We start from the raw sequence: 25,741 nt of genomic DNA on the forward strand, positions 1-25,741 counted from the left end.
CAGAGCTTCCTAAGATTTTAGTCTGATTCAGTTAAAGCGGCTCCAGAAGTCCGACTCACAGCCACATTCAGCATGAAACAATATTAATGTTGGCAGTAGAAAATCTAGAGCCTGGGTGACAATGGATTTTGGATGTGGTAATGATATCAGCGTTTGTATGGTGAAAAAATCTGAGGAAACATTAGATTAATTTAAACTGTATATTGTCCATATATAATATATGTTTAAGGGTTGTGACCGAGCTATGTGCTGAGCTGGACACTTTACAGACTTGTCAGCTCTCTGTAAAGTCAGCATTGTTTCTAAATGACCTCAAACATTCATAAGTATTGTCTGTACATAATGACATAGATATATTTGCGATAGGCTAATATCATCTAGAAATCAACTTTGTTGTATATAGAACATTTTAAATTTTTATGTGAAATGAGGGTTGACATAAAGATGTATATATGTATTTTATATCTATAGTGCTATATTCTTAGAATATTGTTTGATTGCATAACATTATATTGTATTTTTGCATCATACAAAATCAAATTGTGATGCTAATTGTATGCTGTTATAATAGGAGATCATTATAAAATCAATCCAGTATTTTTTACATTTTGTTTAACAGTTTCATTACTGAAAAATAGCAGTCATATTCCTACAGGAGCTATTAGTGCTGTGGTAAATTACAGTAATTTATGGTGTAGTTATCTCTCATGGTATCAGTGTAATAGACCTGTGCAGCCAATTATTGTCTTAAGTAAAAGTAGGTTAAAGCGTGCAATCCCTTCAATCCCAACAAAAAAAACATGCAAAACATTTGTATAACCAGCAACTGAAAAGGAAAATAGTCTAATGATGAGTTTTTAAAAAAACAGTTGTGTGGGCAGAGTGTCAGATATTGATTTGTTATATACGTAAGAATGAGTCAAAAAGTAAATACTCATCCTGTCATCCCCTATATTAAGCAGTAGGACATTTGCACTGTTTGTAAGTAAAATACTGTGGCCAAGTCAGACCACAGAAGGCCAATACAAAGCCTCAGTCACATATTTGCATGTGTGTCCTTGTATGTTCTTGCAGATGAAAAGAAATATCAGACAAATCCTTTAACCAGTATGACCTTAAATGTTGTTAAAGGTTTAGAAGGAGAGCTAGCCTGTTGAACGTCTGGGCAGCTGAACCTGCATCACCACAGTATGCCAGTAGTGATCAACTCAAGTCACGCCTTTAAGCTAACCTTGCTTTATCATCTCTTTCACTCAAAATGGAGCCTTAATTTACAAATTAAACATCATGCCATATAGAGGAAGACTTGAAACTAGTGATTGAGACCATAAACTCACCAGCAAACTGTTTACTGAGGTAGTAAACTTATTTCGCGTCGGATAATTCATACATACATTTCTGGACTTCTTTTGCAGCCAATGGAGCTGGCCCCTGCTGGCCATGGGAAAGAGCGCAGGTTTACACTTTGACACTTTGGCGATGGCTTTCATTTACAGACCTGCAAGCTCTGTCCACTGTTTGTATAATGTCAGTGATGAATAGAGAATGAGCTAACTAGCTGTGATGCAACATGCTGCCATTGTGTCAAATAGAGATACTCACTGTCAAAGCAGGATTTACTCTCTTTGAATATGAAAAAATTCAACCAAACCACTGTGGAGTTTTTCCCACAGGTGGAGGGGCTTTATGTGTGATAATGCATGCGAGAGCACCACCTGTTAACACCACAATGCTGCAGAACTCACAATGTTGTATCTAAATGACTAACTGAATAACAAATTGGCTACTAAGTCCAACTTATGTCCAACTCTTATGGAGCTACAACTACTCATACTAACCCTGACCTTAACCAATTTAATCTCTGTATTCACTAAACAATGTTAGAAATCATTACAAATTGCAATCACAAATGCTAAAAACACAAATTAGTATTCAATCTGGAAACTTTATGTCACCTGTTGCCAGTCAAATCTGCAATGCTGTCTCTATCAAATGAATATTGATTATGTTATAATTCATTGATGTGACTTTGTACATTTAGATTTATTTGTATGATGTCACTTTCCCTCCTGTCTACTGTGTCTCTTGGACATATTTATTTGAGTTGTTGAGGAAGTGCACAAACTGTATCCAACTGTTGTAGTAACTGTTGTCACAAGAGGGAAGCGGAAGAACATAAAGTGTGTCCATCTACCTGTCACGTGGCCATTTCTTTACCGCATCACCGCCTATTTGCATATAATTGAACTTTGGTCAACTTTTTTCTTGTTTCTGCGTCATTTGAGATCTCCCTGCTCTTACTCAGTCCTTATCTCAGCATCGATTTGAAGTGAGCGGCTTAATCAAAGTCGAATCACAAAGTGGAATACAATGAGATGCTTGTGTTGTGAAGATGAAACAGTGCTTCTCTTTGTTCACTGCGTGGTCTCAGTACGTCAAAGTCACATCCTGGAGGTGAAATATGGGTCTTTTATATTAAGGTGGGAATAAGGCAGCAGAAAGCTTGAACATTCACAGTGGGATCCTGGAGCTAAATTTGCTGAAGGGCCAAGGCAAGCCAATAAAACAGATCAAAAACAATATGCTTAGTCTATTTTTAGCCTTTATAGGACTTATGTATACCCACATTAATCTATCTGGATTGTTGCGTAGGGCAACAATGAACTAATACTCTGTCTTTACATGCTTATAAATATATTAAATAGACGATTTGTCATTGAAAGCAAGCTTTTATCTTGGTAATTTCTTTATTTTTGTTTTATTCTTTTAATCTTTACCATCATCTGCTGAAAAAGCAACATTTTATTTCATTTTCAGGATCAATTTAGCCGTACTGTAATCTTATTTAATCTCGGATAGAGATGTGGAACCATATCTGCTCTCTAGCATTGTCTCCCCCCCCCCATCAGGATGCCTGCAAATTGATTGGCATTCTCAAGTGGACGAAGTAAATGATGCCTAGAAATGAAATGACCGAAAGAGGTGTAATGGCGGTTAGGACAAGTGGGTACCAGAGAGGGAGGGTGGGATGAGGTGAGGGCGGCAGGAGAGAGAGGAATACACAAACAGGTTGCACTGGGGCCTGGGGAATTAGGGGGAGAGGGTGCGGGGTGTGTGGAGAAAGGAAAAATAAGATGGAGCGCCACAGAAGAAGGTTTAACACAGAGCTTCATATAAAGGAAATTTTAGCCTACCATCATCACTTCATCCCCACACACACGCATTCACACACGTACAGGTGCTTAAACGTCAAGTTTTACTCTGAGCCAAACAGCAAATGAGTGCATTCATTCCCTCTTTAGCCTCTCTCAGACAACTTCTTCCCACTCTGCCTGAACAGGTTTTAAGCATTTAACTCTTGTCCTTCATTGATGCATCAATCTATCCAGTCCTCCACCCTTCATTCTCTCTCTCTCACTCTCTCTCTCTCTCACTCTCTCTCTCTCTCCCCCCTCTCTCTCTCCCCCTCAGTGTGATTACTTACCTCCCAAGAAAGAAGAAGTACACTCCATCTTGTTGTTTTATGCTCCCAGCAAATTTAGTCCTGCGTCTCCCTTCTCCACCCTCAACTCTCTTTCACTTTGTCTCTGTCTCTCTCACTCTCTCTTCGTCACCCCTCCCTCCCTCTCTCTCTCCCTGAACCCTCCCTCCATCCCCTTGACACCTCGCGCTCTCCTCCTCCACTCTCTCCCTGTCAACTCACCCCCCCCCCCCCCCCCCCCCCCTGTCAACTCCCCCCCCCCCCCTCCTCTCTCCTCTTGCTCTGTATGTAGTTGTATAACTTATCACCCTGATTCTTTCCCTACTTCGATAATTGGTGTGTCTCTGCACCAGATGCTAGCATGCTTTATTTAGCTGCTTGGTATTAGCTATTCTAATTAGTCATCTAATACCAATAAGAAAAATTAAACTGTTAGCCTTCGTGTAGTCGGTGCCATGGGAGAACGCAGTTGTGTGTGTTTGTTTTTGCCCATGCAACAACTGTGGCCAGTGCGTGCGCACACCTCAAACACACACACACACACACACACACACAGTTACAGTCGATCCACACCGGCCGGGTAGAAGGTACATGTGGGTTTTAACAGATGGTGAAACGCGTTCCCTCGAGTATCGACGTTACTCCTCTCTCTCTTTCTCTCTCTCTCTCTGTAATTAACTAGGTTTCAGTAACAAACCTTTGGGCTTTGCCGTTGCCATGGTTACCCAAACTCTATCTCGATTGTCTGCATTTGTGTGTGTGTGTGTGTGTGTGTGTGTGTGTGTATGTGTGTGTGTATGTGTGACTGCTGGTAAGTACAGTGTGTGCACGTCTCAATGTTCACATCCCCTCTTGCGTGTGTGTGTGTGTGTGTTCATGTCTAAGACTGCATGATTGTGCGTGTGGAGTATTTTGGTTGCTTTGATGCCTTTGTTTCTCCCCACAGGGCTCAGAGGCTGGTTCTTTCTCAAGCACCTTTGTATGTACAAGGAGAACAGCAGCGTTACATGGGATCATTGATAATTTATCATAGGTCTCTTGTACCTTACATAAGACTAATCTTAATAATTATATAATCCAATGAATAAAGATTACAACCAAAATGAATCTAAAACAGTGAGATAAAATAAAATGAATTCTGCTCCGGTATCGTGGAAGGTTGAAGTTGAATTTGAATTTGAACTTGGTGCACCTTCTGTGAAAGGCAAAATAAAATGAAAATAGGATGTGAGATTATAGCTTCTGAACTTCCTGAACCATGTTTATGATGATGAACTCACGTATAGTGTTCCTAATACTTACTACAGCGAAAGAAGATTGTAACACCACTAGAAGAGCAACCAGCCAACCCTACATTATTGTCTGATACATTTTGATGATGCTCTAGTAAACTAAGACAGAGAGGAGATGATTTTTAATGGTTCAGTATGATACAATCAAGCTCAGACAACCGAGCTCAGTGTCATTTGTCGTTGTTGTCTTAATTGATCAGATATTACAAGTGGGAATAACAGAGCACACTCTCAGACAGTCCATGCGCGAAGGTATTTATGGTGTTGCACTTCAAAGTAAGATAAAGAGGGATAAAAGGTTCAAAACTTGCTAACACACATCTCCTCACATCTGGCCATTTGGTATTATTGTTGGTTTCCAAAGATTGGCAGACATAGTCGCCCCAAGCTGAAACGCATTGAGTGAGGGTGATTCAGACGCTCTGAAGCAGACCAATGTTTGCGCTACATGGAAAAAAGCCGTTTTGTTAATTTAACAGAGAAGCTGAGGGCTCCAGCAAAAATATTTCTGAGAAAAAATGTTGCTCAACTTTTCAACTTTATCCAGTAATGTGCTGCGTTGGCTAATCAAATACATTCATGCCCACACTCCTGGCAGAATACTTTGTAAAATGAACTGTATTTTTACTGTTAATCTTCCTTCGTTCCTCATAGTGTTTTGACGTCTGACAAGCCTTTGAAGTGATGGATATATTACTCAAACTGGACTTTGTTAATCTTATTTAACTGTCTCAAATGTACCTGAAGCATCACAGCCCCATTGTAGGCATCATACGTAATGCTGTACAAGCAGTTTGTTTGAAGGCACGTGATATGGCATGTGATCTTTTTATACAGATATTTAATTGAATAATGATATTGCTTGTATGTTGCAGTTCTGGAGCCATTTTTGTGCTACATTTATTACTTCTGCTGGTAGTTGTCCTTACACAGACAGTGTCACATCACTGAGACATTTCCAGCAGCTACAATTTCGGGTGATTGCAAAAAAAAAAAAAAAGGAAATCAGCAATCTAAAACATCAGTTACTGGCAGGTGTCATTCCTTCAGACGGAAAGTGAAGGACTTGTTTTTTACACACCATTTTGTAGCAGCCGTTCATCAGTTTTACTGAGCAAAGTCCATCGCAGAGGAGGAATAGATACAGATTTCGACACTGATGGCAGCCTCAGTAATCAAGAAGGCAATACAACCATAAAACATGTTGTGTTTTGAGTAAGCAAGAGACTTGTTATCCTTTTTCTTGTCTGGAGTAACTTCACTGCCGCTGTGTTAGTATGCTCTCTGGGCTTTATTGCCATGACATTATGGGAAATGTTGGACAACTGACAAGCTGTAGACAAGGCGGGTAGTAGGAAAGTGGTTGAAAAAAAAATAAATTTCCTGAGATGCATTAAACTTCATAAACTGACACATAACAGTAAAAGCATCTACGGGCAAATTTTTATTTAAAGTGCACTAAAGGAAGCCCTCAGTGCTATTTTCCTGATTTCCTGGCTACGATTTATCCTCTCGGTCGAAGTAGATAAACAATTTTAAAAGTGTGAGGCAGACGCTAGTGGCATATGACATCTTCTCAAAATAAACCATTTAAAATGTGTTATGAAAAACTACAGTGTGTAATGGGTGTTAAATAAAAAACACATTTTTCTGACCCCCTTTCTGATGACTGTTTGTGACATATCCACATGTTGAGCTGAAAGTAAAGCCAGCCATCTGGAGTCGGTTACAGTTCACCTACAGCTCTTGATAAATTAAAACTTAGCATTGTTTTAACAAAAAGTATTTAATAAGTGGAGATTTATACATCATCAGATCAAAACAGGTTAAATGTAAGATAAGGTAAAAGATTGGTTATTGTGAAATATTTATACCTTTAACTTTCCAGCTGTCACTGTTAGATAACTAACTGAACCAACTGACAAAAATAACATTAGCCTGATAATATGTGACCTGTTTATTTTAAACGGTAAAATGGCTGACCCAACACTTGATGTCAACTTGGAAGATTTTAAAGACATTTCACACAAGAACCTCAGATTACAAAATGCAATGCTAATATAAATTCCAAATGAGCATGAGAGAGCATGCTACTTTGTCACAGTGTTACCATCAATGCCACATTGAGACACAGAGGTTGCTGCTTTGTTCACTCCAGCACCAACAACACTGTGATAACTGTGGGTTCGGTCCAGTTCACCACCATGTCGGAGATGCATCATTTCTCCTTCAGGCAAATTTGGCTTATTTTAAAAAAGGACACCTTTCACCTCTCAGGAGGTCTTGTACTTACATGGCCTAGGGCACCTTAGTCAACATGGACGTGAATTAAAGGGACTCAGCATGTGATATCTCTCTTATGCACAGCTTGCAGCTAATCAGCAGAGGATGAATGGGACTGAGATTTTACATCTGAATGAGCTTTATTTGAGTTTACTGTAGGATCAGCTCTTAAAACAAGCTGTGCACCTGAAATAGCTCTGCACTGTCACCTTAAATAACTTCTTTTTTCAGTACATGCTGTATGGAGCTGCACATTTTCAAATTAGGGAGTGGAAATGTTCACTTTGGGAGATGTTAGTGAGACAGTGTTTCACATATTCAGAGAAGCATAGTGTGTTTAAAGGCTGAAATTAAGTGGGATTTACTATAAATAAAGCAGGAGGGAAGGTAAAAATGTTGAAGAGAAGAGGATTCTTGAAAGACAAAGACAGCTGTGGGATTTAGTTTTTTTATTCCTCTTTCTAAAACTAACTTGCCTAATACACTGTGTAAGTGCGTGCCCAATTGGCACAGTGCCTACTGGCAAAGAGTAACTAAAATGAGAGACGTCCCCTGTGTGTTCTGATGTAACTTCGTAACGGTCGAAGAGAGATTATGTGCTTATCAGATTTTCTTAACATGGTCACAGCAACTAAAATTGGATCCATGAACAGGGAAAGAATTGGAAAACATGATTTTTATGAGTTTGTGGTCAGGTTAGATTTTTTTTTTTGCAACGGAGTGAGCAGATGTCCCCGGGCTAGCACTGCTGACTCTACACGTTTATGGATATGTGGGTGAGAAAAACACTTGCATATCGCATATGTCAGGAGCAGCCGCAGCCAGCCTTATCACCCTGCCAGCAATTTACACTCTTTAAACATGTGCAGTGACTTGATTCAAGTGGGGAAGGTAATGATTTGGGACATACTGGTCATACAGCAATAATTCTGGATGTGATCCGGAAATAGAGCTCATTATATTCTTATTTCATTCAAGCTACTGTCACCTTCTTGTAGAAAGTGGATAGATGATTGACTTGTTTCATAACTATAATAGAGAGACTAACAGAGGTGTTTATTTTCCGTGGACTGAAGCCTCAGCATAAGTTTATTTATTAGCTTTGCAGGCAGTGAAGCTACTCGTTCTTATTGTGCAGAGCTTTTCCGTCCTCATTGATGGGACTCGGACCCTGCTGGTTCTCATTCTATCCATCTAATTGAAGGAGTTACACCTGCAATGCCAGGTGAATGCAATTAACTCACCAGTTGGCAAAGCCAGCAGCAACGTGTGCTCTCAAGGGCTTGGATTGAGAACCGCTCTTGTCGAGAAATGCTGATGCCTGTAACAAATCATGTTCTCAAGGACAAATTTGGAGCGACATTTTCGATTTCGCCCCCAGCAAGTAAATATAAGCAAAAGCCTCGAGTTATTTTAATACAAAGAAGTTCTCCCAATTAAACATGAGACTTGATCAAGTCTTAAGAGATCAGAGTTTCTGAACAGCTCGCCCACGCACAGTGAAAATAAAGAACTTTTATGAACTCAGCTGTTAAAAAATACAGTGATGAGGTATGGTAATGTTTATTTCTCTGACCACAAAATGTGGTTTTACACTGATTAGAGGGAGTAAAATAGTGATGCTTCTGTTCCAAACAACCAATTAAAAACTGCTGATGTAACCTTGAATTCAGATTTAGTCAATATTGCATTTTATATTAGTTGTATCTTGGGCTGTAACTAACATGTTTCATCATTGATTAACCTTTTGATTATTTATTTGATTTTTTTTAACATTCTTTTATTTAAAATTATGCATATAAAGAACAAGACAAAACATTACACAAAAAAAAAAAAAAAAAACACAACAACCCAGGAACAATTAGTGTCTCAGCAAACCTACAATCCCAAATCAAGACAAACTACACAGATGGACATCCCACCAAACAAATCACAGAATAAGGGGGAGAAAGTACCTTCCACAGGAGACCACCAAAAAACACAATACCAAAATAGCTTCTTACGACCAGCCGTTCCAAATTATCTGTTTGGCCATCCAAAATGGGAAATGACAGGGGCCCACAAAACCAAAACCAAATCCATTTGTACATAAAGTTTTGCAGTTATCTTTTCCATCAAATACACATTCTTTAGTCTCTCTCGCCATTGTTGAAGGGTGGGAGGTAGAGGTCTGAGCCAACACAGGGTTATCATTTTCCTTGCCACTAGTAGGAGAATCTGTAATAGTTGGGCCTTTCTCTTCCCTATATCCTCCCCTGGATTCAAACCTAGTATATAATGTAATGGGTTCAGCGGTAATGTAATTTTCAGAATGCTCCGAATTTCTGCTTGGCTCCCTTGCCAAAATGGAATCAACATCGGGCAATCCCAAAAGATATGAGTGTGGTCCCCGATCTGCTTACATTTCCTCCAGCATAAATTAGTATTATTTTTGTCATATTTTGAAGTCCATGAAGGTGTCTTGAAGTATCTCATTTTTAATTTCCAATTGAATTCTTTCCACATTGGGCTATGAGTGATGACTATTTTCCTTTTACTATTCTCTTCTATACATTTTACCAAAAAGTGTTCTAAAGGTGATGGTGGTTGTTTCAAAGAGTTCCATTCAGTGTGCGACAAAAAATAATCCCTCAACTGTAAATACCTATAGAAATCCTTGGAACACAATCCATATTTATCTTGTAGTTGCTTAAATGACATAAGTATTTCTCCATCAAACATCTGGTTTATGGTTATTAATCCTTTCACCGCCCAGATCTGGAACCCAGCATCCATCTTGTTTGGCAAGAAATCAACAATTTTAGCAATTCTTACTGCACAAGATATTGTTAAAGGTGCACCTATTTTTTTTTCTCACCAGGGACCAAACCCTGTGGGTACAAGCAATCCATTCATTTTCAATTTTTAAAGCTCTCTTTTTCTTTAGTTTCAAAAATGGCATTGACTCAAGAGGTACTAGCGGGCACGCGCATCTCTCCAGACCAATCCAGTTTGTTTTTTTGTCTTGTACAACCCACTCAACCATACAACGGAGTTGTGCTGCCCAATAATATAGTTTCAAACTTGGCAAACTAAGACCGCCTTTTTCCTTTGGGCTTAATAGCAACTTTTGTCTAATTCTAGGCTTTCGCTTTTGCCAGATAAAAGCCAAAATCATTTTATCCCACATTTTGAAAGTTGAAGCTGGTATCCAAATAGGCAGCGATTGGAAGAGGTATGTCAATCGAGGGAGTACATTCATCCTGACTGTTTCAATTCTACCTGAGAGGGACAGAGGAAGAATCTCCCATCGAGTCAAATCTGATTTTATTTGTGTGATTAATCTGCCATAATTTTCCTTAAATAATTGTGAGGTTTGTGTTGTAATCTTAATGCCTAAATATCTAAATCCTCTATTAGACCAGTTAAATGCAACATCTTTATCTAACCCTGTTGGCCTCTTGCCTACTAGCATCATGGCCTCTGATTTTGTTTTGTTGACTTTGTACCCTGATAGTTCCCCAAATTCCCCTAAACAGGTCAAAACAACTGGGATTGAATTCAAGGGGTCAGTAATATACAGAATAACATCATCTGCATATAGTGAGATTTTATGCGTCACTCCACCTATCGATACTCCTTGAATTCTAGAATCTGTTCGTATAATTACTGCCAAGGGCTCGATACTGATAGCGAACAGTAAAGGTGAAAGGGGGCATCCCTGTCTTGTACCTCTCTTCAAGCCAACGTTCTTTGATGTATAACCATTTACCCGCACTTTTGACATGGGTCCGGAATATAACACCCCAATCCATCTGACAAAATCTGGATGAAATCCCATTTTTCCCAATGTGTGTTTCAGATACTGCCAATCCACCCTATCAAATGCTTTTTCAGCATCTAGGCTGAGAAGCATTGAGTGTTCTTGTTTTTGTTTAGCCACTGAGATCACGTTTAGAGTTCTCCTGATATTATTCAAAGCTGCTGTTTTATCTGGCCAAAGATATTAAATTTACATTTATATAAACACACAGACTAACACAAAGTTCTCTAATTTGAGGAGCTGGACTTGAGAGATGTTTGTTATCTTTATGTTATAAATGATTTACACACATTGGATGTTGTGAGAAAATGATTTCTCTGCTCCAAACAAAAGAAAATCAAAACTTCTACTGTAACATTGTCTTCAGCACTGGTCAATGTAACATTATGTTTTAATAATGGTTAGAGTGTTATTTATTTAATCTACATATAATTTATGAACGGTTGTGATCTCCTTTAATTTCCAGAACAGTCCAAAACCCAAAGATACTGAACCTAAACTATGTAAATCAACATCTGGGATGCTTGGAGAGCATTTATAAAGCCAGTTTGATTCTCTCATTGTGATGTTTTTTTTTTCATAAATACTCTTTTTTTTCTCTTTCAGCCAACAAAACTCTGCTGGGCGGAGGTGGAGGTAAGTCACAACCTGTCTGATTCATTGTTTGTGTGCTTGTGCGCTTGCCAAGCTACTTGTTGTTTATCAGTAGTACAGCTTTGTGGTGCAAATGGTCCTCTCTAGACACCAAATCATTTAAAATCGCGCTCTTTTAATCAAATGATGTAGTGCAATGTGCTAGCCAAAAGGAGTGTGCATGTGTGTGTGAGTGTTTTATGTCCTATAAGTGCGGTGTGTCTGTCTGTATCTTTCTTTGTATTTGGTAGCAGGTAGCTCTTTGTTGTGGCAGGTGTTCACGGTGCGTTTGCATGCTGCGCCGTGTCTGTCTGTCTGCCCATGAGTGTGTGTGTGTGTGTGTGTGTGTGTGTGTGTGTGTGCACCCAGGTGCAAAGTCGATAGTTCATAATTTATGGGTGTGGAGTGCTGTGGATATAAACAGTCATTTTTCAGTGTATTGTTGACTCAGTGCTTTGCTGTGTGCGTACGATGTTGGACGTCCACGCTCAATCGATACTTGTAATAAATCTGTACAACTAATGCGGCAGTCGCATTCACCTAAAACATGTGCACGCTCTCATCCACCTGTGTGTGTGTGTGTGTGTGTGTGTGTGTGTTAATGCTTGCAAATTTTGGGCTCTGCGTTTGCCTGTGGTTGTTTTTCTTTTTCCTCATTTGGACAAACAGCTTTAGCCTTTCAGACCAGCTCACTTGGACTGCCATTTTTAACCTTCTAATTTGTATGTGTGTGTCTCCATATCTCCATGGTGACATACCTAGAGGCAGACCTGTATGGATAGCATGCGTGCGTGTGTGTGTGTGTGTATGCGTGCATATGCGTTTGTGTGGCAGCAGTGCATTTGCCTGCCTCCAAAAGTGAATTTGTTTACCTCAAGTGTTCAGTTGTAGCAGTAAGTCCTCAGCGTCCACACACACACACACACACACACACACACACGAACTCCACCCTTACTGATATACACCAGCTGAGCCTCAAGCCATAAAAATGGCCTGCACACTCTTGTGTCCCGTGGCTTCACACACACACACATGCACCTCGAGACCTACGGCATCATTTGATGTTGTCCTCAAGTCTCTGATGGCTCTACAAAGACAGATGGTTTCTAAAGAGGCTCTGAATGTGTGTATACATCAGATGTTCGTTCACTTGTGCCTCTGAAAGGCTTGTTTATGTTGTTCGTTCTGGTTTAGTTATTAAAAAATTATTTGAATTTTAAGCACAACATCTGTTGTAGTTTTGAGATTTTCCATCGACTGACTGGAAGAGGCTTCATATCTGTTTTTTTTCTTATCTGTGTCTATGTTTCTGTTTTTATCTGTCGTCCTATGCCAGCTTCTCTCCTTATTTCTCCCATCTTATTCGTATTGTATGTATTTCCATCTCTCTGTCTTTCTTTCCAGCTCTGTCCTTGGGGGTTTGCTAAGGCAGACAGAGCCTACAGTAGGTGTTAATTAGAGAGAGAGGTAAGGGTAGAGACGGGGGAAGATTGGAACAAACAAGAGAAATGGGAGGGAGACGATGGTTAGAGCGAGAAGACACGGAAGACTGCCAAACAATGGAGGTCCAATATATAACAGACAGATGTGAGAGCCAAGCCGAGCCGAGCCGAGCGGAAAAAACATGTTACACACCTCCATTCGTCGAGATCACCCTCTGCACAGAGTAACCAAGCATATATTGAGCTTTAGTGAGTTGTTTTCTTTGCATCTGAGGTGAGGCAACAAAAGGTCTTTACAGTGCTTTACTACTCAGTCTCAAGGGTACCTGGGTAAATGTCATTCAGTTAGATCAAACGCGCACCTGCCGACATTGTTTTCACACTTCAATCTGGAGGAGTGCTGAGCTCAGGCAGCGCATCAACAACAAACCCAAGGGCAGGAAATTAGCCTTTTTTTATGTCCGCTGGCTGCAGTTGTTAATTTATTTCAAAGCTTATCTGCCATTTCAACGTTTCACTGCTTTGATTGATTTTCCAAATAGAAAAGAAAACCCAGATGACGTTTGGAGGTTCACTGAGCCAGACGGTTTTAGATATATATATATATGTATGTATGTTAGAATGTTGTTTTGGATGAATGCCATCAAAATTGCTCGAGCCACAAACTCATACTTTCAAACTCGTATTTGGTTCATCTTCTAGGTCGCCATATGTCAGTATGCACCTTTGGGATGTGTGATGCACTGAAGTGTTTTTCCACAGGTTTGTGACCTGCACACAAATGCCATCAGCCGTAATACGTAAGCAGTCTATAGGGATGAGAGGGCTGAACCTATTTATCGAGGCTGAAAATAACATTGTCTTCTTTCATTTGGAGCTGAATCACAGAAGTTGTCATCACATTCCAACATTATGTGAATGTATTCACGGACACTGAGCTGAGGAATTGAATGTTTATATGCTTTGTTAAAAAAGGAAACTGTCCAGCTGAGATCCTGTTGACAAAACAGTTTAAAATCTTAGTTATGTATCAGTTACAGCACAGTTACACAACCCTATCCCTCATCTTTGCTTCATGGCCACTATTTGCACTAATATGGCCCCTATTAGCTCTCTTTTCCACACAATATCTAATAATACCACCTGGTATCATATTTGCTGTGTGGTAATTTGATATAACACAAATAAATCTAGAAATGTGCGACATGTAAGCCCAAAACTGAAATAATGATGGTCCTGAAACTACATTTAGACTCAAAATCTGCTGACCATGTACAGTAATAATCCTGGTGGTTCAAATAGACTTATCACGAACCAGTAGTGACACACAGTAAATCTGATTTATACTTGGTGCAGCGGTTTAATGAGAATCTCATCGTAGATGCCTAAGGTGTAGGGTTTAATTTATACTTTAGCAATGGATTTCATCTGTTGGAATCACAGAGTGTATCAATTTAAAATTTACATTGTGATGCAGCGTGATGAAGAGCTACAGTAACTTCCACATGACTTGAATAGTAGTTCTTCAATGCTATAATTACATTTACATTCTTTCATTCACTACAGCAGAGAGACATGATCTCAGCTAGCTGATTGTTTGCAGTGGAGGGGCCTTTGCTACATTTATGTTACAGCAGTCTCTCTTCAACTGTCACTATTAACACGGAGAAACGGGGAAAACATGAGTAGCTCGTGCTGACCAGTCACAGTTCTTGCTGTCCATGTGGTATTGGACAGCAAGTAAATGGACTTTACTAATACAGAGCCTTTCAAGTCTTTCCAACCACTCAAGGTGCATTTAAGCTGTTACACAACATATCTCTTCTACCCATTCATACACACATTCATACACTGATGTCACTGGCTGCCAATATCAATCTGAATCATCAGCTAACCATTGACACACTGATGGTGCAGCAATTAAGGGTTCTATACGGTATCTTGCTCAAGGACACTTCAGCATTCAGACTGGAGCAGCCGGGGATCAAACCACCGATCATTTGATTAGTGGACGAACCACCACTGTAGCCTGTAGTGTCGACTACAGCATAACATCAGGGCCTAAACGCCGTAGCTATGCTGTGCACACAACTTAAAGCTTAAGGTTTTGCATGGTTGGTAATTCAGCCTCAGAAAAGAAGAATGATCACAGCAAACAATATCTCTTTTAATGCACTTATAACATGTATATGCATAGTATTAAAAATAGACATGAAAAACAATCTGTCCTTCAAGCTTTGTCACAGCTATGCATCGGAAGACGTACATGCAGCAACCCTTCCCCAACTATGGTGTGCTGTAGTTGTATAATAACTTACTGATCAAACAGAGACATACAGTTACAAACCGAGGCAGCTGGTATGAGTGAGTCTGTTCGGGGTCTGTGGGGACAGAGTGCACAGGATGTGAACCAGCCTCGAACACAGTGCCCATCTATGATTGGTTTAGACTTGGTTTAGACATCCAGACAGAGTACACAATACATGAGCACGATCCCAATTAAAATTTCATCCTCTTACATTTTTTTCTTGCAGAGCTAAAAAGCCACACCGAATTTGTGTGTCTGACGTCTATAATCTTTAATCAACCCTCCAGCATATGGATGGGGTTTGATACCCTGCACTGGAAGTCTCCTAGTCCCTGTGTGTCTGCAGCACCCCCCACTTTTGCTTTTTTTCTTGTCTGGATGAGGAGAAAAATGCAGGCGAAGGACAGGCTTGTCTGCTTGCCTTTCAGAACAAGTGAACACGAGAGCATGAATTGTGAATAAAGGCAGAGCAGAAGATTGGTTTTGGGGTGCTGAGATGAGACGAGCGGCAAAGAGCACTTAGTGTACCTTCCACATACGGACAGTGCTGTCAGTGTCTCAGCCGCATACATAAATTCACCTGTTCCACCGCTGTTAGCAACAGTGTGTGTCTGCGTGTGTGTGTGTGTAAGTTTATAGTAACATTTAACAGGTTGCTGTGTGTTTGTGTGCATGCGTGTTTAAGTTTGTGTGTATGTAAGCGCATAAATACAACTGTGTGTGAAGCAGTGTGCATGTGTGTGCGTGCATCCACCACCAGACCCATCCTAAATGTTGCCTTGGCAACAAGCTGACTGAAGTAAATGAGTGTCCTGGCTCTGCTGAGGGATTGTGGGAAAGCAATATGCCAGCGTTACGCCCCATTAGTTTGATGGACAGCCTGTTTGGCCTATAGGAGGTCAGCTGGCAAGGGCAGCCATATTAGTATTCCATAGGAGAGACCTCAGGATTGGTTTTACTCTAATGTCAATCTACCTGTGTGTGTGTTGTCCTGTGTGTGGGTGTGTTTGTTAGGTGGGTGGATGAGGTTCACAGGAGGTAAAGCTTGTCCTGGCATTAAACATTGCAGGCAGGTGTGTGTGTGTGTGTGTGTGTGCGCGCGCCTGTGTTTGTTTGTGTGCCCTGCTGGGGGTTGCAGGCTCCTTGCCAGGTAAGCATATCGCCAATTATCACTTCCCAGTCCCCCTACCTCTCTGGCTGCCTCCCTTCCTCTCTCCCCCAGTCAATATAGAGCCTGTGAGGGAGACATGAAAATACCTAAACTGGTCAGCCGCCTGCTTAGCTGGCTGGTTACTGGTCTAAAGTAGCCAAAACACTGATTTCTACCCGCTTTCTGCATCCATCCATCTACCCATTGCACCCTTTCTATCCATTCTCCTCTCTAAACCCCGGATTAACATTCATCTTCCCCTTTTGTTTTTACTCTCCCTCTCTCTTTTCACCTACACACCCTTTTTCTTTTTCACACTTGATCCCCATCCAGACCCATTTCTCTTTGTCCAACTGCACTCTTCAATCCCCTCGTCTCCCTCGTCTCTGTGTGAGTGTCTCTGTCTCTCCATTGTTTTGTTTTTTCTCCTTTCCATCGCTGACTGCCTGGAAGACCGGGCTTCAATAGGAGAAAACGTTGATGTGATATTTTGTATGGTAATGAAGGCTTAATAATTAATGCTGTTTTTTCTAAATATGTAAATGAGTTTGACACTTCCTAGAACTTTTTTTTTTTTTGGTATTTAGTAATATAAATTAAATTCATGACTAATTCATTTTAGTCTGTTGATGTGTGTTGGTGGCAATAGGTGTAGCCAATTATGACTGATTGTTGAGTAGTTCAGGTACCCCATTTGCATGCGGCAGAGTCAGTGGCGTATGAACAACAAGTATCCTTTGACACTGCAGTGATGCTAATTTGGTTAGGGCTTCCCCTGTCTCCACTGCCTAAATGAGGGATGCATCAATACTAATACACAGTCCTGTATATTGAGCCATTATGAGATTGACTTTATTATCTCCACAGGGACATTGATTTGCAGTAAAGGCATAGATAAAAACTGAACTTCACAAGTGAAAAACACCCATAGTGGTGGAATATCACAGACAACAAGATGTGAGCAAGGTTTGTCTGAATTTGGTCACATTTGATTTGTTTTAGTGGAACAGAATGGTTGTGTCTACAGCATGTAAACATGCGCTTACTGCTAACCAAACTGAATGAAACATGTTGCATCCACAACTGAAAATGACCATTGTACAACTGTACTACTCATATCAGTGACAACACAAAATCGTGATGATGTGTCTGAAATCTGAATTTACTACTGAGTCATAGTAGTGAATGGTTTCAGTCACAGCCATTCTAGCTGTCAAACCCAAGCTGTCGGCATGCTAACATGCTCCTAATAACAATGATAATATGATGACTTTTAGTAGGTCTAATGTTTTCCGTGTTACCAGGCTAACATTCAATAATTAGCACTAATTAATCACTTTCATGGGTTTCACAGCCGCCGTAGGTTCTCCTACAGTACAGCAAGGGGTGTAGAGCCTTTTTCACAGCAGCCATTTTGACATTTATCAGTAGGGTCAGCACAAGTGTTTCCGATGATACTAATTAAGGTTCAGTTCAATTTATTGCAGCAGAGACTCATCAGTGGGCCAACATGCATCACAGCTGCACTCTGACTCTGTTTGACCTAAATGGAACTGAACCTTAATTAGTGTCATTGGTAACACCTGTGTTTACCTTACTATTTCATGTCAAAGTCAAGTTGGTTGCAGTCACTGCTAAATCCTACACACTGCATCTTTAAACCAGTCACAATCATCTTATGTGGCGCTAAGCCCAGGATGCAGCAGCGGTGCAAAATAGAAAACTATGGAAGTGGAGGAGAGTTCTGGCTGAAATAGCCGGCCAGTGACCCACAGCCCACTTCCTGTAAGCCAGACTAGTGCTGGATTGACCATCGAGCAGACTAATCAATAGAGGCATGGAGCTACTGTGGCCAAAACCACAAGTACAAAGCACATCAGATGGAAGAAATCAGTGCAGAGCAATTCTTCTGATCAGTCATTCTTCTTTTCTTTAAAAATAATTTCAAAAAGTTAAATGAAGAAAAACAGATTTTAATTCAGTTATTCTGCCTGTTGCAAACCAGCCAGTTGATATTGTTCTGTTGAAGTATTGCTTCTCCCAGTCACAGGCCATCCTTGACTAATAGACCTGTATATATTCCAGTGCTGAAGAAGTACTGCCGGTGCAGCTTAGCTTCAAATGCATCTTTCATTTGCAGTCCCCCCCTACTCATGAATTTCTCCTCCGTATTTCTTACTGCATTGAAGCCACAGAACAGCGTCTGAGTCTACTCAGTAGCGTGCAGTGCTCATGCTGAGCTATTACACCAGCTCCCACAGAGTCCGGAGCTACCACAGTCTGAAAGAAAGCTAACACAGGCTGTCTGTAGTGAATGTAGTTAGAGGGACAGCTCTCTATATTAGAGAGGTGAGAGTCACAGAGGGAATGAATAGGTGTATGGATATTTATTAACCCTGCTCGGCAGGTTCAGGCAGTGTCCAGAGAGAGAGAGAGAGAGAGAAAGAGAGAGAGAGAGAGAGAGAGAGAGTCAGTCTGTCTCTTCTCTCAGCTCCTCTTGACAAGGGGCAAGCTAACTTAAACATGAGAAAAACAAAGGCAATTCATGTGAATGTCGCTTTGAATGCATAGTCAAAATGACAGTATTTGCAGCTAAAAGGAAATTTGAAATGACATGAAGAACACTGTAGTGATGTCTGTGTTTATCCAAGATTGTCCTCCCATGCTGAATATTCATCTCAGCATTTATGTTTAAGTGACAAAAGCCTTCTAGGCGCTGGAAGTAAGGCAACAGTATTATAAAGCAACAAAGCCTGGGCTGGCAGCAAGCACATACAAATTCCAGTTGAACAGGCAGCAGTGACTCAGTTCTATTAATTATTAACTTATAGCATATGTGCATTGATTATATATTGTATACATAATCACATTTGTTCTGTGTTTAATTCCAAAGGTCACATCCTAATGTTGTTTTGTGTTACAAATTTTATGTTGGACACTAACTGAATATCAATAAATGCCAGCAGTTGCTGAATGTAGACCAAAGGAGAAGAAGAAGGACTAAAAGAAATATACAAGGAGACCAATTGCAACAAAACATTTTATTATGTCCAGGGAAAAGGTTCATTTAGTTTACTTCAGTAGCTCCTTTCAAAGAAACTATTTGGCCGCCTACATGGAGAGAAAGGTGGCTAAAAAAGGCCAGGAAAGGCTTAGACCAGGGATGTCCAAACTCCGGCCCGGGGGCCAATCACAGCCTGTGGATAGATTTCATGCGGCCCGCAGCTTTGTTTTTATAATATATTATTTATGGCCTGCTAGGATTGTCAGATACTGTATGGCTGACAGATCTGTCTTTTTTGGTTGACATAATGAAGCATTTGAACCTCTAAGGACATAACTGCTGTTGTACCTGTAGATGTGACACAGAAAATTACTTTCTGAATGATCTCGTGAAAGACAAGAGCAAGAGTGATAGGTTTTAAACTTAAATGTTAACAGACTTTGCATTACTCACATTAAGTCATGTTTAGAATGAACATGAGGTTCAGATTTCTATCATCTTCATGCAGGTTTAACATATTCCATACAGTTTATTCTTTGTTCTCTGATTCCAGCTGTGAAAGAAAGGAAGAACTGCTTTTAAGATTTGTTTATGCCTAATTGGTTTAGATTTAGCTACGTTGCCATTTAAAAAAAAGTTTTAAAATGTTAGTATTCGCCCCCGGGCATATTCACATTGTCTAATCTGGCCCTGTATAAAGAAAGTTTGGACACCCCTGGCTTAGATCTTGCCCTTGCAGCCGGGCACTCAGGTCCAGTCTGTTCCTTCACCATTGCTAGCTATTATTTTATGATAAACATCTGGCTGGCTACCAATATTGACTTGATTCAACAAATGTGTTGAAATATCAAAGAATATGAAGTTATTTCAACAACATATCAGCAAATATACCTCTGAACACTGAAAACGAATGTGCTTTAATGAATGCTGGAACTTGTTAGTGTTTGGAGCTTATTGGTCCCACGACACGTTGCTTCAGTCTTTCCTGACTCTATGAGTGTATGAAGTGTCACAACTGCATTTTTTGACAGTCATCCTATGGAAAAGGATTGATGTATCAACTGCACCTTCTAAGGTTTATGGTGACCTGCAGGGACCAGACATTCCTATGGATACATGCCCTTACTGATGTCATTAAATGTAAATGTACCATCTTCCAAACAGCTTTCCTATTCTACAGCACATGTTACTTTAACCTGGCTGTATGGGCACACATGCATATGTGCTCTAATGTGTGTTGTGTCTGTGCAAGCTTCATGATGAACAACCTTGCGTGTATGTGTGGGACTGAGCAGAGCAGCAGTTAGGTCAAACAAGGCATTGTTTTTAGCTCAAGGCTATGCAGTGTGCTCTTAAAGACTGGGGTGGGGAAAAGCCAGTTTTCACCATTACACATACAAACCCACACCTGCGCACACATACATACATACATACTGATACATTCATGTATCAGTTAAACATGAAGCATGAAACAAAACAAAATGTTCTGTTGGTTCATATTTAAGTTCAATTTCCTTTTCTTTTTCTTTTGATTCTGTTTTTCTTGCCTGTTTTCTTATCTCCCTCCAGACTATTTTTACATCTGCTGCTCTCTCCCTTATTCCCCTCCTTCTCTTTTCCATCCCTCCGTCTTATCACACTTGTTCTCTATTTCAGAGTCGGCCTGCTTCAAAGTTTGTGTGTATATGTGTGTGTCAAGAGTCCTTGAGGTGACACACACACAAACATAAATACTTCTGTGCACAGGAACACACTCGCTTTGACGAAAGTATACACACACCAGTAACATTTCACTCACACATGCGCACACGCACACCCACAGCATGAGCATGGTATCTGAACTTGTTTCTGTGCACCCCAAGGAGGTAGCCAGCGCTTCAGAGCTCGCCTTTCACACCCTTACACTTGTGCTTAGCTCACAGTGCGGCCCAGTTCAACATGGCACAGCATGACATGACACACTACAGCTCAGCGCTGCATGCGATATGCCAACTTTACACAATAACGTTCAGATAACACCAGACCCCTGCCTGGAGCTACTCAGTCTGCCGAAATACACCGCTGTAACAGCTGGTCTGTATACAGTCAGACAGAGATAAGAGCCACAGGCCGACACACTGAGCTGTGACATATGGATGGGTGTTATTATACTATTTTCACCAAGTGCTGACAAGTCTCACGACGCTGTGACAAAACCACTGCTGACAGATGTGTTTGGAGTTAATTCTGAGTTATTTACATCAGACTCCTATATTATACATCAGGATACAGTTTTGAATAAGTCTACAAATGCTGGAGATGGTTAAGTTACTGACACACAGGCTGGTAACACAATAATATTTAAATATATATTTATATATTATATATATACAGTTTCAATTCGAAATGGCACAGTGTTGCTGACTACATTTTAAATCCTGCTTGTTATTTAGGTCATGGAATAATTGTGATTTTGGTCAAATGTTCACACTCTTCCTGTGCTATGCTTCCAGTTAAAGTCCATGTAAACGAAAGATTTCTTTCAAAATTCATTAAATACGTATGTTAGAAAATAGTTGCTGAAAACATGTGAAAAGACTTTGAACGATATATTACTCAAATGTGGAGTTTTTCACCAGTTTTCAGTCCAGGATTTTTTGGACAGTCCTAAAGGGCGGCTCGATGACACGCTGAGGCCACCCTGAGCATTCCCTGCACCCCTAGCAGAGAGATGGAAATGAATTAATCTCACTCAGTGTTTCAGAGTGTTTCATGTCATTTTCTGAACACATCTGACACGTTTCAGTCGCTTCAAGATAGCTGCTTGACTGGTCCCGTGAGTGGGCGTGGCTTCAGCACGTTCACAGGACACGCCCCCACAGTCCTGGAGCTGAGAGTACTGCTCTTTTTTACCTGATTTTGACACCTAATTTCATAAACTTGTCTATTTTTAATCATTCAAATTTGGCTGGGTAGTTAATGGCGCTTTCTTCTTTAGTCTGACAAACTCAGAGCCCATATTTATTCTTATTTTGCACATAGTTTAACTTTTACATTATTTAACTAAAAGGATGATCTTTACTTAACCTTAGCCAAAATCTTTCGCTGCAAAAATATAACGATAAAGAAGTCTGAGAAAGCAAATAAAATATGTTGTCAGTGAACATTTTCTAGGTTATGTTCAGTGCATTTCGTGACAGAGACTTTCATTTAAAAAGTGTCCTCGGGGTGCCCTGGTGGCCGAGGGGTTTAGAGCAAAGACCATGAACTGCAACATCCCTGGAGCCAGATGTCTTTGTTTCATATCTCTCTCCCCGTATTTCCTGTCGTCTCTACACTCATGAATTTTATGTAAAGAGATAAAGTACTTTGAAAAAACATCCAGATAGCCTTGTTCAGAAATATAAAGCATTTTCAAGTAAAAAGAGGATTTTCTGTCATCCAGGTCATATTTCTTCAAGAGGAGTTAAATCTGGGTCAACTGGACTTGCTGTAGATCGATGAAGGCATTAACTGAAGAAGCCTCTTAGATGAGAGGTGAAACATCTTCACGGATCTACAACCAAGTCCAGCTGCCACAGATTTAACTCTCCTCAAAGACAGATGGCCTTACGTTCCTTAGGAGGTGGTTCTGACTGAAAGGAGGGGAAAGCTGTCCATTAGTGACTCTGATCTCAGTCGTTTTACTTTAATTCTAAGTTTCAGCACACTTTGCTTTCTTCTTCAGATGTGCGGAAATGTTGATGTAATTAAAATGAATCATAATCATATGTGTGAAATATTTCCTTCCTGTCTACCTGTGAACCAGCACCTCACTAGAATAGATGCTTTCCCTGATTTCTTCGTATTTGACATGTAATGTAATTTCATGTTGCATTTAACTTTTCATCACATAGAGTGAAATTGCGTTCTCTATTAAAAATGTAAGTTAATATTTTGGCTTTGAAGAATGCTTTACATTCTTTGTCTTTTGTTGTTGCATTTAAATCTGATGTTTATATTTTATCTTAATTAGTTTCAAGTAGGAGTGGGCGATCTGGTAAAGAAAAAAATATATTACAGTCCATTTAATTGCAGTCACAGTCTACAATCTAAATTGCGATCTTTTTTCCCTGTAGACGACAGCCAGACTTGAAGTAGCTTATACATTTCTCTATTTGGACTATTAGAACATTAAAGGTTTCAAAGTGGTGCTTGAAAATTGGGTTTCGTTTAAAGTTGTAAACAGAAGCCAAAAGATAACATAATCATAAAATAACACTTTTCAACACTTTTACTTGCAACTCACAATATGTCACAGGAACAGGTGAAGTAATTTTTTCAATCAGCACGGCCATCTTGTTGGCTACATCACTCTTTTGGTTTGTTCACATAGTACAGATCTGTCAGTGACATGATGCGAAGTTTGGAAACAAAAGTAAAAGGACATTAAATGTCTCTAAGTTTCACCTGAAGAGTAAATCGTGGAGATCATGATCTCAGTCTTGACTTTGTTAAAGTTAAATGCTGCTTTCTTGAGTCCATAATACTGAGACTCATTCAAATAAAGCTGCTGAGATGTCGATGGTGTAAATAACTTTGAGGAAACTCTCTGACTGTGAGGGGTGCAAATGTTGTGACTGTGTGTCTGTAATTGCCACAGCTGTAAAACTGCTTTTCCGGCATCATTGCCCTCCTGGAAACGAACACAGTCACGGTTTTTAAATCTGCTGTGGATCAAAGATGGATGCGCAGAGTGTTATGTAGATTTATGAAAATGTAATTAATAAAGATTAATTGACCAAAAAGTCAAAGTCAGCTGAGTCCTTAATAAGACATTAAATTGAGTAATTAACTAAGGCAGTAGCCCTAAAATCGATTACATAGACTGACGTACAGAGACAGATGCTTTGACTTAAAGCAGGATTTGGGGTGAAAAGTTAGCAACCTTAAGAAGATGGGAAATTTAACCGTTCACTACTAATACTGACATTATCCAGGTCCTTTGAGCGTTAAGCTTTGACGCCTGTAATTGTGTCTGCTGGACTTCAAACAACATTTAGCTCCATGTAAGAAGTCAGATTTCAGAGGATTCACATAAGTAGGCCAACTCTCTGAACCTCCTGTCCTCTCTTCTCCAGTGGACGGAGCAATCCACCGCGCTGCAGGTCCAATGCTACAAAAGGAGTGTGCTTCCCTCCATGGGTGCGAGACCGGAGAGGCAAAGATCACTTGTGGCTATGGCCTCCCAGCAAAGTGTGAGTATAAAGTGTGTAAGTGTAACTTCCACTGAGGCTGCTCATTGTGGTTTTAGTGGACTGCTTCCAGCTGTGGGAGAGTGTGACAGTGATGCAGCACGGTGTTACTGAAAAAGAGCAAGCTGCACTGTGGATTTTTCTGAGATGAATAAAGATTAAACAGCCTCATGAATAACAAAAACAAAACAACATAAAATAAGGCAATTTTTCTGTCCAAATATAGCACAGGAACGTTGTTTTCTTCTTTAAAAATGTTAACTGCTTTTCTTTTTCCTTAAAGACTTAAAGTTGCCCAAACAGAAATCCAGGTATCCATAATAATGCCACTTGCTGGCTTACATTTATAGCAAAGTAAATGGCACCCAATTATTAAGTGGCACTCTATTGCAGCATGTATAATGTGGCGAAACTGAGTCCGGGTTATATCTCTGTAACATGATGGTTCATAAGGCTTTGGTTCCATTGAGACTACTTTAAGTTCACATTGAAAGAAGGAAGAGAATCAGCAATGATAAAGGCAAACTGAAAACAGGATGGAGAGCAGGAGAAGAAAGAGAGATAAGAGGAGAGAGTGATGAAAAATACAATAAAAATAAAACAAAGCAGTGTGAGGGAGGGGTCGAGCTGTAGACAGGTGGGAAATAAGAAGGAATGAGTTCTTACATTGTCAGTTCTCCTTTCATGGTTCACCTGTTTAACTTTGAGGATGTAATATTTGTACGCGTGAGCGGATGCTGCTGCTTGTCACTGTGTGTCCTGATGTGTGTTTTTCTCATGTCGATCCACTGGATCGTACAGTGCGGTGTGTTCTGTTTACTTGTGTCCCTGATGTATTATATATGAGTATATACAGTATAAGCTGCCTGTCAGGTCCAATCACTCTCTTACCTGTAACTATCTGTCAGCATGAGATCTGTGTGACTGACTCACTGACTGACTAACTGTGTGTGGGTGTGTGCTCGCCTTACACTCATGTGTACGTGACCATAATTCTGCATGTGGTATGGAGACGGGCTTTCTCCTCCCAGACAAAATATTAAGTCCCAAGAATAATTCAACACGCGTCTGCTCTGATGCTTAAACACTCACAACAGGGCTTGATTACCTCTCAGCAGGAGGGAGAGAGAGGC

General features: G+C 40.2%; 2 protein-coding genes across 5 annotated transcripts in view; one reads left to right on the forward strand and one right to left on the reverse strand.

The window, feature by feature from the left end:
* flrt1b (fibronectin leucine rich transmembrane protein 1b) overlaps positions 1-3,564 on the reverse strand; it is a 31,798-nt gene extending 28,234 nt beyond the window's left edge. The window contains exon 1 of the mRNA XM_019253497.2: positions 3,485-3,564. The gene's annotated coding sequence lies outside the window, so the exon portion shown is untranslated. The remainder of the gene's footprint in view (positions 1-3,484) is intronic.
* Positions 1-25,741, forward strand: part of macrod1 (mono-ADP ribosylhydrolase 1) — a 109,777-nt gene that overhangs the window by 51,518 nt on the left and 32,518 nt on the right. For 2 of the 4 annotated variants that reach the window (XM_010739173.3, XM_010739172.3), the window contains exons 4-5: positions 11,465-11,494; positions 24,495-24,611. In XM_010739173.3, coding sequence (XP_010737475.3) covers positions 11,465-11,494; positions 24,495-24,611 — 147 coding nt within the window. The remainder of the gene's footprint in view (positions 1-11,464; positions 11,495-24,494; positions 24,612-25,741) is intronic. The other 2 variants (XM_027285616.1, XM_027285573.1) reach the window with 2 other exon arrangements.

The sequence above is a fragment of the Larimichthys crocea genome, chromosome I (assembly GCF_000972845.2).
Source record: "Larimichthys crocea isolate SSNF chromosome I, L_crocea_2.0, whole genome shotgun sequence".
Taxonomy (NCBI): Eukaryota; Metazoa; Chordata; class Actinopteri; family Sciaenidae; genus Larimichthys; species Larimichthys crocea.